Source organism: Atractosteus spatula, chromosome 8 (assembly GCF_055471065.1).
Source record: "Atractosteus spatula isolate fAtrSpa1 chromosome 8, fAtrSpa1.hap1, whole genome shotgun sequence".
Taxonomy (NCBI): domain Eukaryota; kingdom Metazoa; phylum Chordata; class Actinopteri; order Semionotiformes; family Lepisosteidae; genus Atractosteus; species Atractosteus spatula.
Genome location: NC_142713.1, coordinates 62333042 through 62347584, shown reverse-complemented (window position 1 = coordinate 62347584; position 14543 = coordinate 62333042). Strand labels below are relative to the sequence as shown.

The following is a 14543-nucleotide window of genomic DNA, read 5'->3' as shown; positions in this document are numbered from 1 at the left end:
CAGGAGGAAGGATGTTTAATGAGACTGATAACTGTGAACTGCTCAGTCGTTCCTCTCCTGTATAGACGTAATAGACGTATTCGACTTCTGTGGTCACTGCTTCACCCACACTAACCTGGGGAGCAGATGCCATCAGCATCGAGAATCTCATGTCTCCAAATGGGTTTTCTTGTAGCTGCGTCCAGCATTGGTCCCATGACCTTATCAAAGGTCTGGTTGGTGTACCTCTTCAGAGTACACTTTGCGTTTTTGTACACCAGGCATCTTCCAAAGCCTGAAAATCGACAGGAACAAAAAGGGAGGAAACAAGCTGAAAAATTTGTTCAAAACGGCATTTGGGAATTTGTAAGCTACGTGTCCCAGCAAATGACTGCAATTGTCCCTTTCAAAAATCTTTCAGGCTGTGTCAACAGCCCTTATGGAATCTGAACTGGGTGTGTTTCTCACCTCTGTCCAAAGAGGCCTTGTTTAAGACGAGGGCGTCCTCAATGTCGTAGCCACTGTAGCTCATCACTGCCACTGTTGCGTTCTGTCCCGCGGGCAGTTTCTCAAAATCAATCAGCTCGATGGTTTTAGTCTTCACCATGGGCTTCTGCGGATAGGCCAGGAGGTACATGAGCGTATCGATCCTGTTCCTCTGGTTGTAGCCAATTGTTCCTGAGGAAAACAAATGATACAATTTATAATGAGACAGCTTATTACTCAATTAGGTAATTACCAAACCGTCTTCCTCACACAAAAGGAATAAACACTATGAAGTGATTATTTTTAATAACACATACAGGCATCTATTTTAATAGCACAGCCATCAGTGTTTGACACAGAATGGATACCCAGAGATAATGACTTCTATTTTAAAGCACTCAATGCCACTAATTAATTCCCATGCCAGAAAACACCCCAGGGACTCTCAAAGAAACTGGCGTGCTGAGAGAGGGTGTCATGGAAGTCAAGATGAGTGAACCAGTGCTTGTCTGAGAGCCAAAGAATTGTTTACAGAGTAACAAACTGTACACTGTCCTACTTTTTGTTAAATCGTGTTTGGAGAGAATCATAATATTGCCACTCGCTCCATTCTAGTTTATCCTTATAATGGTTTAAAACGTAATTTTATTGCTGATTTAAAAGCTAAAAAAAATAATTTTTCAAACTGCATATCACAAAAAAAGCATTTCCGTCCAAAAAAAAGAAGGTAAGAAACTGATGTGATAAACGGCAAAGCATGCAGGAGAAAAAAAATTCACAACAACACTTTCTTTGTGTGGAACTCCTCCCCTTTCACATGTCAAACGTAACAACGAAACCACTTCAGTGAAGTAACTATGCACCACAGTCGTGGCACAAGTGCTCTTTAACTGCCTGGCAACTCGTGCATGATTTGGAAAATGCCAAGCAGGCTCCTTATCACAGTCAATAAGCCAGACCCATCTCAGCTCCCAGAGGATATTACTCCCATGTGACAAAACTACCCTGCAGTCTGGTCCAGCAGGACAGTCAAGACTGGCAAAAGCCCCAGAGTGCAAGGCAGGGATTGCTCAACCAGGACAGAAGAGCAACTGCATTAAATACAGGTACAGTATGTACCCATTGGGTTCTTATTACATCATAACACTATCCAAGAGAGCAGCCCTACAAATAAATGCAAGCAAAATATTTACAGAAATCAAAATTAAAATAAAAGCACAAAAACAAAGAATAAGGGCAACTGCCAAACAGAATCTTTAAATCTTGATTACTTGTTTAGAAATGTCATTTCAAATTGGGTGGTGTTGTACCTTCAAAAACAGCAGCTGCTTGTCACAACCTCTGCTGTATGTAAAGAGCTTTGAGATCCTCGGGAATGAAAGGAGGATATCAATATAAATACAAGTCATTCTTCAAAAAAGTAGGTGATGGACAGAAAAAACTTCGGACAGAACTTGATAAATGCATTATAATATTTTGTTCAGTATAGGTTGTTAGGACTCCTGGGAAGTAGCTTATGTCAGTGCATCTAAAATATTCAGTCAGACAGCTTCAGTTCCTAAAGGCTGTGACATTGGTCTGCTGTTATTGCTTTGCAATCAGATTACGAAAATAGTGCCAGGTTCGCAAACGTGTAGCCCTGCCTACACAAAAACGGGCAAAGGACAGTGGGACGAACGTAGTCCCAGTCGCTTCATGTTGCTGGAATGAGGGCGATACCCTCTTGGGAATGTTAGCAGTGACGTGGGGAGGCTGGTTTCCAGGGAACTCTCTGTCTAACTTCCCAGTCTATGCAGCTGAATACACTGACCTCTGAAAACGCGGACAATGAATTGCTAATGACACTCCAAAAAAAAAAAGAGGGGGGAAACACAAATAGGCCTTCGCACACACAACTACAAAAGAAGCCTGCGCAGTTCCTGGGGCTGATACCCAGTCTGCACACACGGACGCTGCTGCTGCCCTGTGTGTGTGTGGCAACAAACTGAGCACCATGAATACGGTCAACCCTGCTTTACACACTGTTTGTGAAAGGATGCTTCTTCAGGACACCCATCTTCAAAAGAGAGCTTCGGCAGCCTGTTGCCCATGTTTAACAATCGGGCCGCTGCTCGACCAGGAAACGAGGGCTGAAACACACTTCTGTAACCATACATTCACCTTGCTTGGCCAGGTGGAGCAAAAATGTTTGTTTTTTTTACAGTCTTCTGAGTGAAGACAAATGGATTAAACAAAAACAAAAAAGGCTCTAAAACCAGTCTCACCCATAGCTTGCTTCCCCATAGCACACTGGTATGTGTTTCTGGGGGACTGATTATGATGGGGGTATGGAATAAGACCTGCGCACACTCCCAGGAGGGTGAAGGGCTCAATTTCCAGATGTGTGGTATCTCTGAGAAAGAAAAAGAGGTACAAGTACTATTAATCGCGCTAGTAAAAAAAACAAACCAGCACAAACCCTGATAAGGATAATTGTTAATAGTACAGAAAACATGATTTGAATATCAGGGAAATGGTATCTAAAATACTACATAAGAACAACAATCCTTCCTGCCGCTTATGGATAGAAATATTTAAAATGCATGCAGATTCAGATCTAAATTTAAGAGGAACTTTGACTTGAAGCACAAACTAAGTGATGAATTTCACGGTGATTAGAAAAATTCATTCTCTCAAAAAGAACATAAAAACTCACATATTTCAGTACATGGTGGCAATACATTTAAAGAATTTGAAAAAAATTACTGACTTTGCTTATACCTGATAACAAGAAGAGATGTGAAATCCTACTACGGAAAAAAAGCGACATTAAAAAACAGAAGGTTCTAAAATCAAACACATAAAAATGAAATCAACACACCCAGCATGGGGTGAATATACAATACAATCGCTTTGAAAGGCAACAACATACTCTTAAATGATCTCAATCAGATCTGATCACAGGGGTGTCAGAAACCTTCACCTAAGTAAGAATGTGCATGGCTGCATCTTCTTTAATTTCACAAGAGAAAACACTGCATCCATAATAATATCAGTGACATCACTGACAAAACAAAGACCATAAACAGAAAATGGGATCAATTCTGGTTTTCATGTAAAAGACTCACTTGTTGATCATATGTTCATAAAGTGCTATGCTGCAGTCATTCTCCTCATTCACATCAAGATACTCCACCAAGCTCTCGTGAAGAAAGTCTTCAAAATTCCTGTTTGACAACCCACAAAAATGTTGACTTTAAAATATGAGGTTATATAAAACATAATTCGTTTCAGTTTTTAAAGGTGTGTTGTATACTATTCAATTAGCACAACAACTTCCAGGAAGAAATGAGAGGTGTTGTAACACTGAAACAAAGCAAATTACACTCATGTTCAATATCAACAGTATACCAACAGAAAATCGCATTCTGTAAGGTATGGTATATTATCCGTCAAATACAATGTTATTACACTCATGTTTTCCGGTGCTACAAATAGCTATTGATAATGGATCAAGCAAAAAACAATAAAAGGATACAAATTGAGTGCATCAGGAGAGCCTTTTCAACGTCTGAGAAAGCATGAATGGGTGTCTACCTATATCCTTGGGCTAGCTCCTCGATGTGTTTGTTTTTCACAGCAGGCATTCCTTTCTTCACAATGATGTAGGGCCTGGTAAGGGCAAAACACACGAATAAGAATAAGACGATGGAGATACAGCGCACACCAGATCAAGTACAGTCTGAACCAGCTGTCGAAAACGGACAAGCATTGTGTGAAATGCCCTTCAGCTAACCCTTCCCTAGTGATCAGGTACAGTGGGGGGCCCTGCACGGGACTAGTGGGCAGCGCCCGGGACCCGTAACTGACAGGTTGCAGGTTCAAATCCCAGGTGCTGTATCCTTAGCTGAAGCGCTTCACTTGGTATCACTCCAGTAAACACCTCCAGCTGCAAGAGCAAGTACAAACATCAGCCAGTCTGGGCAAAAGGGTCAGCCAGATAAACGCCAACAACCCGTCGGTTGTTGGAAACTTTGAAACACGAACGGCCAACGTGGAAGGGAGGGGAGGGGAGGGCGTTCTCGCTCCATTATCATGGTGATCCCGCATCCCAGCACGTACCACTTACTGTCCCCAAGAGGAAACGGGATCACAAAGGGCGGCATGCAGGAAGCAGACATCAAGAGCAGCTCGGGGAGAGTGCAGGGAACAAATACACGACACTTGGCCGCTCCGAGCCGAGCAAGTCCTGCTGATTGTTCAGGCACTAATGAGCACCTCTTAACAGCTCTGGCTGCACACCTGAACAATGCCCGGCGCAGGAATAATTGGAAACCGAGTCTTGTCAACTTGCTACGGAAACGTGCATCACTCATTATGGGGGACAATGCACCCACCGTGAAAGGGACAGTCTTCCTTTAATGGCCTGAGGACTGTTTACACAAAGCAGAAGAGAAAGGGACTGCTCTTACCCAACGAGGCACGCGGCCACAAAAACAAAACAGCAGTAACGTTTCTTCAGATGTGCCTTTACAGTGGAGAAGTTGTATCAACTGGAATTTTCGTCTCCTAGTTTACTGAGAAACTGCTTTTTCGTTCAGATTCTCTGGGGTCTTCCGATCTCCTGAGCAGCAGAGAGCGCAAAGATTCCCGAACCAGTCCCTCTCCTCGGCTGTCCTCACCTGCACAGCCTTCCCCCGTCGGAAGAGATGTAGACGCAACGGTCAGTCAGGTTTGTGGAGATGGACACGAACTCGTTAATGAACCCAGCACGCCTCATCAAGCGGAAGGTATTCACCAGCTTCTGGTGATCTCTGATTACTCCCAGGATGTTACCTATAACAGGGAGATCTGGTTGTTGAAAAGTACCAACTTTGGAAAAAATTGAAACAATTTTGGTGGTTTGTGGTTTGCATTGATCTATAAGGATCCAAAACACATTCCTTAACATTAATTTGTACAACTAAGGGGATTTTCCCCAAAATGCTGATTTTTGATTTTCTGTGCAAGGAACAAAGTGGTTGATGTTTACATCTCACTTAACTAGAATGAATAAATCAACAAAAAGAGACAGCAAACAGATGTTAGCAGGCAACGTTTAAATGGAGGTGAACAAATAAAAAATACCAAATACCAATGGAAAAAGTTTAAGCTAAGAAAAAATATCCCTGAGAGTCAACCAAAAAACATTTGTTCCAATTGGCGGTCTCATGGTCTAAATGTGGGAATTTAAGGACAAGGAAAGATCAGTGTGAAGCTTGGCAGATACTGAAAAGCAGGTCTGACACATCTACACCTAGTGTACAGTTTCTCAATTAACATCTTCAAAGCACCGATTCAATTTTCAAAATAAAGGGTAAAAATAAATCTACTAAATCGATTTTAAGAGTAAAACATTTTTTAAAATTTTACCACTTCAAAGTAAATCATTTAGTAAAATCTGGTGTGACTCGCTTGTCTTTAAAATGGATATACACATGTGATTTTATGGAACACACCTTACCCTGCCCATGAATCATTTTTAGGTTTTTAGTATAGCTTTGCCAAATAACAGACATACTGTATGTTAAACATTTAGTGCTTTGAAGAGAGTTAACAGCTCTCAGTTAATATAATAACACTTAAAAATATTTTTGCTGCCTAAGTCAGAACTATACTAATCTGGGGTGTGCGATCTTTCATTTAGGAACAGTGAACAGTTTACAGCTTTTCCTTGAAGACCGGCTAGATAATTTTCTTCTTTAAGCTCCATTAATGCTTTACAGTGCGACTCGTTACAGAGATGTGTCATAAACATGATCTGGTCAATGGGCATTACCATTGAGGAAGACTAGGAACACACTGGGGTAAGACAGTTCTTCTCCACACAGCAGGTTTACATCTTCCACTCCGAGGTTAAAGGCTAACTTGATAATTGGCCCATCTTCCATGTCTGTTGTAATGTGCGTCATCAAGGCCAGGTTTTTAACCAGACCGCAAGCCTAAGAACAAGAAAATAACTGATGGTTACTTAATTACCATTTCACTTAAAAGATATGCACATTATCTATGTTTATGTCTTCTTGAAAGGGGTAGAGAAGAGCATCGTTCCTCAATAGTCCACCACGAAACAGGCAAGCAGTTGTCATGATTAAACATTCGTTCTTTAATCATTTTAATTTGCTGCGGCCCTTTGAGGTCGTTACCTCTCCTTCAGGGGTGTCCGAGGGACACAGCATCCCCCACTGCGATGGCTGCAGGGAGCGAGGGCCGCTGACCTTCCTGGTCTTCTCAAACTGCGAAGAGATCCTGGTCATCATGCCCAGCGCCGAGATGTAGGACAGCCGCGACAGCACCTGGGTAACTCCCTGACGATCCATCTTGAACCTCTTCAGCGACCAGTTACCCTGCCGAAACAAGAAAAAAAAAGCAGAAATGGAAAGTGTCAGGTTATATGCTTGTACATTTACAATGCTGCCCATTATGGTCCAACGTCGATTAATATCTATTAAAAACCCATAAATCAGTCACCCTGAATCTTCATAAGAGGGGACTATGCTAGTATTTCCATTTTTTTAAGTGATTCCCTAAGCGGTATGGCTTTCTGTGGAGATAAATGGAGTCTGGAAGTATGATAAGTGATGTTTCCTCCACAGGGCCATGCCACTGCTGATAGCATCTGTCAATAACCACTGTTAGTGGTCAGTTTCCCCTTATAGGAACACACCCCAAATTGTTTGCCTTTAAGACCATTTACGATCGTTGTCTCTGCTTGTGATGCTTGGCATGTGCTGAAGTGTGCTGACCCCATGTGTCCTGCAGGGCTCCAGGGATTTGTCACTAAATCCAAAAGGACAGTCTGATCCTCGTCAGACAGTGCATTGCTGCATGACACAGTGAAGGAACTCACGGTGGAGATGGCGTTAACCAGGCCATTGGTGATCTGGTCCTGTCGCATGTGCTTCACCACATCAAACTGCGCCGCTCTCTGCTTTGGGATGATCTGGTCTGAAATCTTCTTCAGCTCAGAGTTAAACTTCTTGAACAAGTCTTCAAACAAAAGGGACAGGAGCTGCAAAAATACACAGATGCATGCCTTTTCTTGTAAAGAAATTAAATATATCTTGCAGATGACAAAATTCCCCAACACAAAAAGAAAATAAAGCTATATGTTAATCATCTAAAGTATAACACCAGTCAGGTAGAAGCACAAAGCCACAGGGAAATTAAAAACCATTTAAAAAAGAATGGAGGGGAAATATGCAAGGGAGATGCACAGGGAGTTGAGACCCAATGAGAAACCAAGGGGAAAAAATGATTATATTATATCATTAATAGATTGTTTCTATAAGAAACAAATACAAGTCATTTGAAACCACTGCATTAACAGGAGTAAAATTACATAGTAATTATTTAATCATTTGTCCAACTTCATCTGACGCCTCAAGAAGGCCCCACAGCCAAAAATTGCATCTCTTTCCTTTTCGTTTCAGCGTGGAAGAATCTTTTACTTGCTCCTTTGCAGCCTATGCATGCTGATGCAGCTCCCTACTTGAATTTATTCATCTGGTTAACACTTTTATTCAATGTGACTTACATCCTAAGCCAAGGTGCAAACGGTGCAGATAGCAGCTGAGAACTGAAACATGATGAGTGCAACATCGGTGGACACATGACTTTCTGAAGAGACAACAAAGCTGAAAAAGGAAGAGGAACTGCAACACTATACTGCAATTGAGCATTTAAGCTCAGGAACTTAACCCAGCTAAACCGGGGGTCTTGGATTTTGTAAGGGATAGACTTACACAAAAAAAACTTTCAAAGAGCATAATATTAGAAATATGCTACCAACCACCAAGTTAGGATGTCAATTGAGATACAATGAAAATAGGGAATAGACTGGTCAAGGAAGAAGTAGTTATGATGGGAGACTTTAATTTTTCACACACAGACTGGGAAAAAAAATAACAGATATCAGAGGAGAAAACTCAAACTGATCGAGTGTTTTCAAACAAAACAAAGTGAAGATAGAGGTTTCAGAGGACCATCAGTAAACAGTAAAAGTAATATGGTGTCAGGTAAAGTTCCTCTCATTCAAAAAAAGAGCTGAACTGTACCAGGAGTTGTGGTGCTTCACTTCAGAGGCCTCTGGAATTCAGTCTAGAAATCTCCATTTCTATTGTAGCGAACCACCTAAATTCCTCGTATGTTATCATGTCTCTGATTTGGCCAGCCCATCACCTGTAGTTCCATACAGAAGATGACCAAAATATATTCTCCTTGTATGCTGAAATAAACTTGGAAGGCCATTGCTTGAGAGAATACTACATTCTGTATAGTTTAAAAGTTCCAGTACTAGACTAACCTTTTTCTTTTAGCCATGTTATCAAAAAGAAATGGTAAAATACATTTGGGTTTGCAAGCGAGATGTCTCGCACAGAAAATATATTGTTGCACCAAGGCCATGGCAATCTCGGGAAAATGAGCTTTCTGCCACAAAAGAAAATCCACTCTGTTCTACAATAGTATACAGTACAATTTGAAACTAAAGGTAGCGTTCAAAATGAAGTTCAACAATTTCAGGAAAGTAGACAACGAAGGAATGAGGCAGAGTTTAAGAGATGTACTGTAGGATCAGATAAGATAATCAGAAGATAGTGCTTAAAGCACAGGATGGATTCACTCCTAGAGTAAGCAAATCAATGACTAAAAAGCAGTGTACCAACTACCTCATAAATAAAAAAAAATATGGAAAAACAAGCACCTTAAGAAATGATTTAAAAAACAATCCAGTTACAGAAAACTATGATAATGGTTTCTAAGCTCAAGTAAACAAGTAAATTAGAGTGAAATCAGTCTGTATTTAATAATAACATAGAAAAGGCAGAAGAGTTACAGGTACCAGAAACATGACTAAACTGCACGACTTGACAGCTCTCTACCAATTGTACTACAGAAAACAAGAAATGTTATTCATGGGCCATTAACAAAACTTTTCTGCAATTCAAAATGGGGATTCATATTAACTGAAGGGAAAATTTCCTAATTTAGCACCCATCTATAACAAAATTGAATGTATAGACCAATACATCTTCTTCTATTATTATATGTAAGATCATGGAAAAGACAATTAGAACTACAGGATCATCAGTTCATCCAAAGTACACTAAAGGATAATCAGCACTAATTTACAGGTCTTGCTTATCTAATGTTTTAGAGATCATAGAACCACAACAATAATGGAATTATACAAAGTCTATGATATGGTATATAACCATTTTCAGAAGGCTTTTGATGAAGCTCCTAGTAAAATGTGTCAAATTGCAGGCAGTATACATTTAGGGGAATGGATGTATTTGAACTTCAAACTGATTAATGGATAGAAAATAATACTCCGATCAGAGTGATGTAACCAGAGTACCACCAGGATCTGTATTAGTTTTATAAACTATAAGACAGGAATCACCGATCTTGTAGAAACTACAGATATAGCCATAAAAAAGGACACACTTGGGACTAGTGTGGAAAGACAGGCATTAAGTCTATTGAAACATGGGCTTCCACACAAGTGTGGGTCATGCATGCATTAAGTAAACAGCATCCCAGCATGCTCAGAGTCATGTGTAAAAATGCTGGACTTGCATGGCTGCAAGAGAAGACCTCAATGACTGAATAATAATAATAATTGCTTACAATTATATAGCTCTTTTCTGGACACTCCATTCAAAGCGCTTTACAGGTAATGGGGACTCCCCTCCACCACCACCACCACCAATGTGCAGCATCCACCTGGATGATGTGACGGCAGCCATAGCGTGCCAGAACGCTCACCACACATCAGCTCTCAGTGGGGAGGAGAGCAGAGTAATGAAGCCAATTCAGAGATGGGGATTATTAGGAGGCTATGATTGGTAAGGGCCAAATGGAATGAAGGGTTACTGCAGTTGTGCACTTGGCTCAGTGATCAAGACTCCTTGATGTTTCAAGCTCAGGCAATGGACTACTGAGCAGAGAACAGAAGTGATCTGGTCAATGAATCGCCCTTCACCATGTACTTGTCAAATGGGCATGTGGCGCCAACCTGAAGATCTCTATAGCCCGGAGTGCTTGGAGTGCAACCCAGAGGAAAGGCTCAGGTGGTTCCGTATTGCTTTGGGACACATTGCTGGCATGGTTTAGGTGCACTCTTTTCCTTAAAAGTTTAGGTTAATGGTACTCAGTATTACGTTATCAGCATTATTATTAGTACTTAATATTACTGAGTGATCATCTTCTTCCCTTTTTGCAGCATTTCTTTCCTCCTGGGAGGGTGTCTTCTAAGAGAATAAGGCTCCCTCCCACAGAGCAAAGAGTGGTCACCCCGTGGTCAGGTGTATATGACACTGAGGTTATCCATATGTCATGGCCTTCTCAGTCACCAGCTTGTACATTTATCGGATATTTTGGAATGAGGCCTCAGCAGTGCACACCTCCACTGACCGGGCGTGAGCTGATGGAAGAATGGTACCGCTTCCATCCCGCAGAGCTCCAGACACTGGTGGACTCGGCACGGCCACGGCACACACAAACTGAACTGGCCCAACACCCTATTAAGAATCTTTACGTTGGTGTTTCTATTTCATTGTCCACTATGAGTACAAAATGAGTAAACAGGCCTTTATGTTCTTTACACTGTCTAGGCAATGTGGAGGGAGCAAGAAAAGGATAAACAATATTGAGATACATAGCCGAAAGTGTTTAATTTACTTTAAGGGATCTAATGCTAGATTTATACAAATGCTTAAGCAAGGCCATGTTTAGAATATTGTGTACAACTTACATGTCAAAAAATGTTGTTTTTTTGTGGGGGGGGGGTGTTGCTACACTAGAATCAATTCAAAGAAGATTGACCATGTACATTCCTGGAATTAAAGGAATGTTCTGTACCACCAGGCCAAAATCTCTTTTATCTCCAATACAGAAGACTGAAGACAAATATTTAGAGGTTGCAGAGAGACACAAACCAGAAGACACTCTTGGAAGCTAAGAGGAACTTTATTTAAATGAGAACAGGAAATACTTATGTGCATAAAGAATATTGGGAATCTGGAACAAACCACCCAGTCACATTCAAGCTTAACCCATGTGTCTTGCAAGAAACTGCTGGATGTGATCCTCAGATCGCTTAGTTATCACCAATTTAACAAGCTATGAGAAAGAGGGCACAAGAATGGTGCCCTCTCGTTTGCAAATGTAATGTTCTTATATGTTCCAATGCCATCAGAGAGCAGTTTCACAAAGACAAACGTCCAAAAAGGAAAACATTGATTTGAAGGAAGTTTTACCCCCAAAAAAAGATAACTGCACATAAACCAAGAAACCAAGAACAGAGTGAAAATATAAAACAGTCCAGACCATCAGCGCCTCAGATTAATTCCTTAGAAACACTGAAGAGGGTATTCATTGTAGATCATAATTTGTTTTGAAGTTGATTTATGAGGTTAAATAAGGGAGTATTGGTGTTCAATCGCAATACCTACTCCTGCTCTCCTGATTGCAAGCCCTCCACACCACAGCCTAGGTCAAACTTTTGATTATGAATTTAACTAAAAGGTAAATGTCAGAACAGTCCATTTCGTGTAAATTTCCTGCAGATGAGATTATGGAAATTCACCGGATGACTGTTACCTATAACAGATGAAATTTTACCAGCAAAAAGCTGAACTACAACTGCTCCTTACCTTTGGAAAAAGGAAACCTTGCACTGATCCCTCTGACACAGTACTTACATATATAAACATACACAATCGTTGTTCATTCACTCTCATAATACTAAAACTATACCTTCTTTTGATAACGCTGAATGCTTTCTTTCCCTTTGTTCTCTACACTTTTGCAATAAGCAAATATTTAATAAAAAGGGATGGAAAGTTAATGATAACATTCATTTTCTCTCTTTACCCAGTGCCTCCTTCAAGCCAGAAATGCCTGCCACTGAACACAAAATCGCTTCCTGACAGCCCAATCAATAGCATTTACATACATCAAAATAAGCGGCAGGAAAATTAATAAAGAAATTAAGCTTCTGCAATACAGTTGCGCCAATTAGTTGAATGTCAGGGAATTCTAATTAGAGCGCCTTGAGATTGCGGTTTTTAGCATTTAAGCCTATTGAGAGTGCCCAAAGTCTCCTTTTCAGAAGTGAGCCGGTTTTGGGAAATTAAAAGACTTTAGGCAGCTGTAATTACATTATCAGAGCAGGGCGGGGATTAGACAATCTCTGAAGTCAAGGCGGCATTCTTTTGTCATGTGGTGGAAATCCCCCGCTTTCCAGGGTGTTGGATTTTGGTAGCGTTCCATATCTCACACTGACAAAAGGAGCTGCATTTGGAATATGTAAAAAACACAACACAATAGGAAAACGCTCCTGAAATAATGAATACATCAATAGGGCTAAAACAAAGGGGCAGGTGAGAGATTAAGCCAGAAAAAAAAAATCAGGGTTTTGCTAACACCTCCATTGGCATCAATTTCTGATCAGTTCTCAAGTGGAGAAATAAAACGATATGGAAGGAGGCCCACACTGAAGCAGGCCTGGTGTCTGATTACAGCTCTATTATCTCAAGGTGAGACGCATTCAGATCCTCCCCTCCTGCCCCTTGGGGTGCAAAATTAGTACAGATTGTTCCTGCATTGTTTTCCGTATTAAAATAAACAGTGCTTTTCAATCCGTCTTTTTTTCTCTTTGAGAGACAAACAGCTTCTCCCATGAGGAGGAGGCTTTACTCAGTGATGGGATTACCCGATTCGAGGGTGCCTGAAAAGGCTGTCCATTTAGCTACTGAGCAAACTGCTAGCCATTTAAAGACGCATATTATAGCCAGTTGTGAGACAGTGAAAACGGGCCCCTTTTGTCTTAATATATTTTAATCCTGCAGAATTAAACACCGTCAATCATACTTAAATTAATTAGGAACAGCATGAAAAAACAGTCAGACAGAGATCCAAATGGCTTTTTATCTAAACTCTGAGGCACAAGGCACTGCATTAAAGTGTTTTTCTCTCCTTTACACGGTCATGGTCAAATAATTACTAAAACACTGTCTACTTCAAATTGTTTTTTTGGGGTAATGGGAAAAAATGGTCCATTTTTCTTTTCTTTGTTTTGTATGTAGTACTTAAAAGTAGAGAAGTCCGCAAATTAAGAAAAGTCAACTAACATTTTAGGATAAAGCATCAGAGAACAAAGAAAGAGTTTAGGGGAAGAGGCTCTTTGGCCTGTCTAGCCAGTTTGGTAGTAAGTAGCGCACTGATCACAGGATCTCATCCAATCGCTTCATGGAAAACAAGGTATCGGCTTTAACAAAATGGCCCTACCCTCACACTCAAAACTCCGTAACAGATCTACTTCTCAGACATTAAAAACCTCAAATGAATAGACTTGGGATGGAAGCTACAAGTGAAATCTTGATGCGGTTTGGAAATCACAAGAGAAGGATCAAAACTCATTTCTGTACTACAGCAAAACAGAATTAAACAGCAAGTAAGCAGTTCAGGTCTATTCTGCTGTCAAGATCTGCTGTCAAGATTTTTAGCATGTTTAACCTGGTTATCCACTTATGGTTATTTCTGCTTTTGGAAAGCATAGTTTGTGGGTTTTACACTTACAGTGTCATTTTTTGTAGTTCAAAATGTCACCCCATATAGTACAGTACAATCATATTTTGCACCATAAAATGTAAATTTCTTTAAAGTTTAGCCCACAACGCTAATTTTATTCTGTTTTATTTCAGTGTCCAACTCTGATCAGATTGGGAACCACTACCCAGACAGGGCCAATGTACAGAACATGTCCAAACCTAATCAGCTTCAGCAGGCAGTAGAAAAGCAGAGTGCACTGGGTGCAAACTCGTGCAAACCCTGGGTAGGGCATACAGACGCAAGGAAACCCACCTGTCCTGCCAGCTCCAGACGCTTGTTCCCATAGTAATCCCTGTCATCCACCTTGTTATCCCCCTGAGCCAAAATCACCCTGCGGACCATCACAGCCAGGTAAATACACTTGGCACGAAAGTTGAATTCCTTCACCTGGAAAATAAAAACAATACAGAAAAGTAGACATCAACCAGTTTTACTGAATG

At 40.7% G+C, this 14543-nt stretch overlaps 1 protein-coding gene across 2 annotated transcripts in view; it reads right to left on the bottom strand.

Moving 5' to 3' along the window:
- Positions 1-14543, bottom strand: part of polr3b (polymerase (RNA) III (DNA directed) polypeptide B) — a 40023-nt gene that overhangs the window by 9301 nt on the left and 16179 nt on the right. For both annotated transcript variants that reach the window (XM_088923882.1, XM_088923883.1), the window contains exons 12-21: positions 14356-14490; positions 7334-7495; positions 6630-6830; positions 6263-6425; positions 5127-5280; positions 4042-4116; positions 3573-3671; positions 2730-2857; positions 448-657; positions 116-274 (exon numbers count right to left, since the gene is read on the bottom strand). In XM_088923882.1, the coding sequence (XP_088780008.1) occupies positions 116-274; positions 448-657; positions 2730-2857; positions 3573-3671; positions 4042-4116; positions 5127-5280; positions 6263-6425; positions 6630-6830; positions 7334-7495; positions 14356-14490 (1486 nt within the window). The remainder of the gene's footprint in view (positions 1-115; positions 275-447; positions 658-2729; positions 2858-3572; positions 3672-4041; positions 4117-5126; positions 5281-6262; positions 6426-6629; positions 6831-7333; positions 7496-14355; positions 14491-14543) is intronic.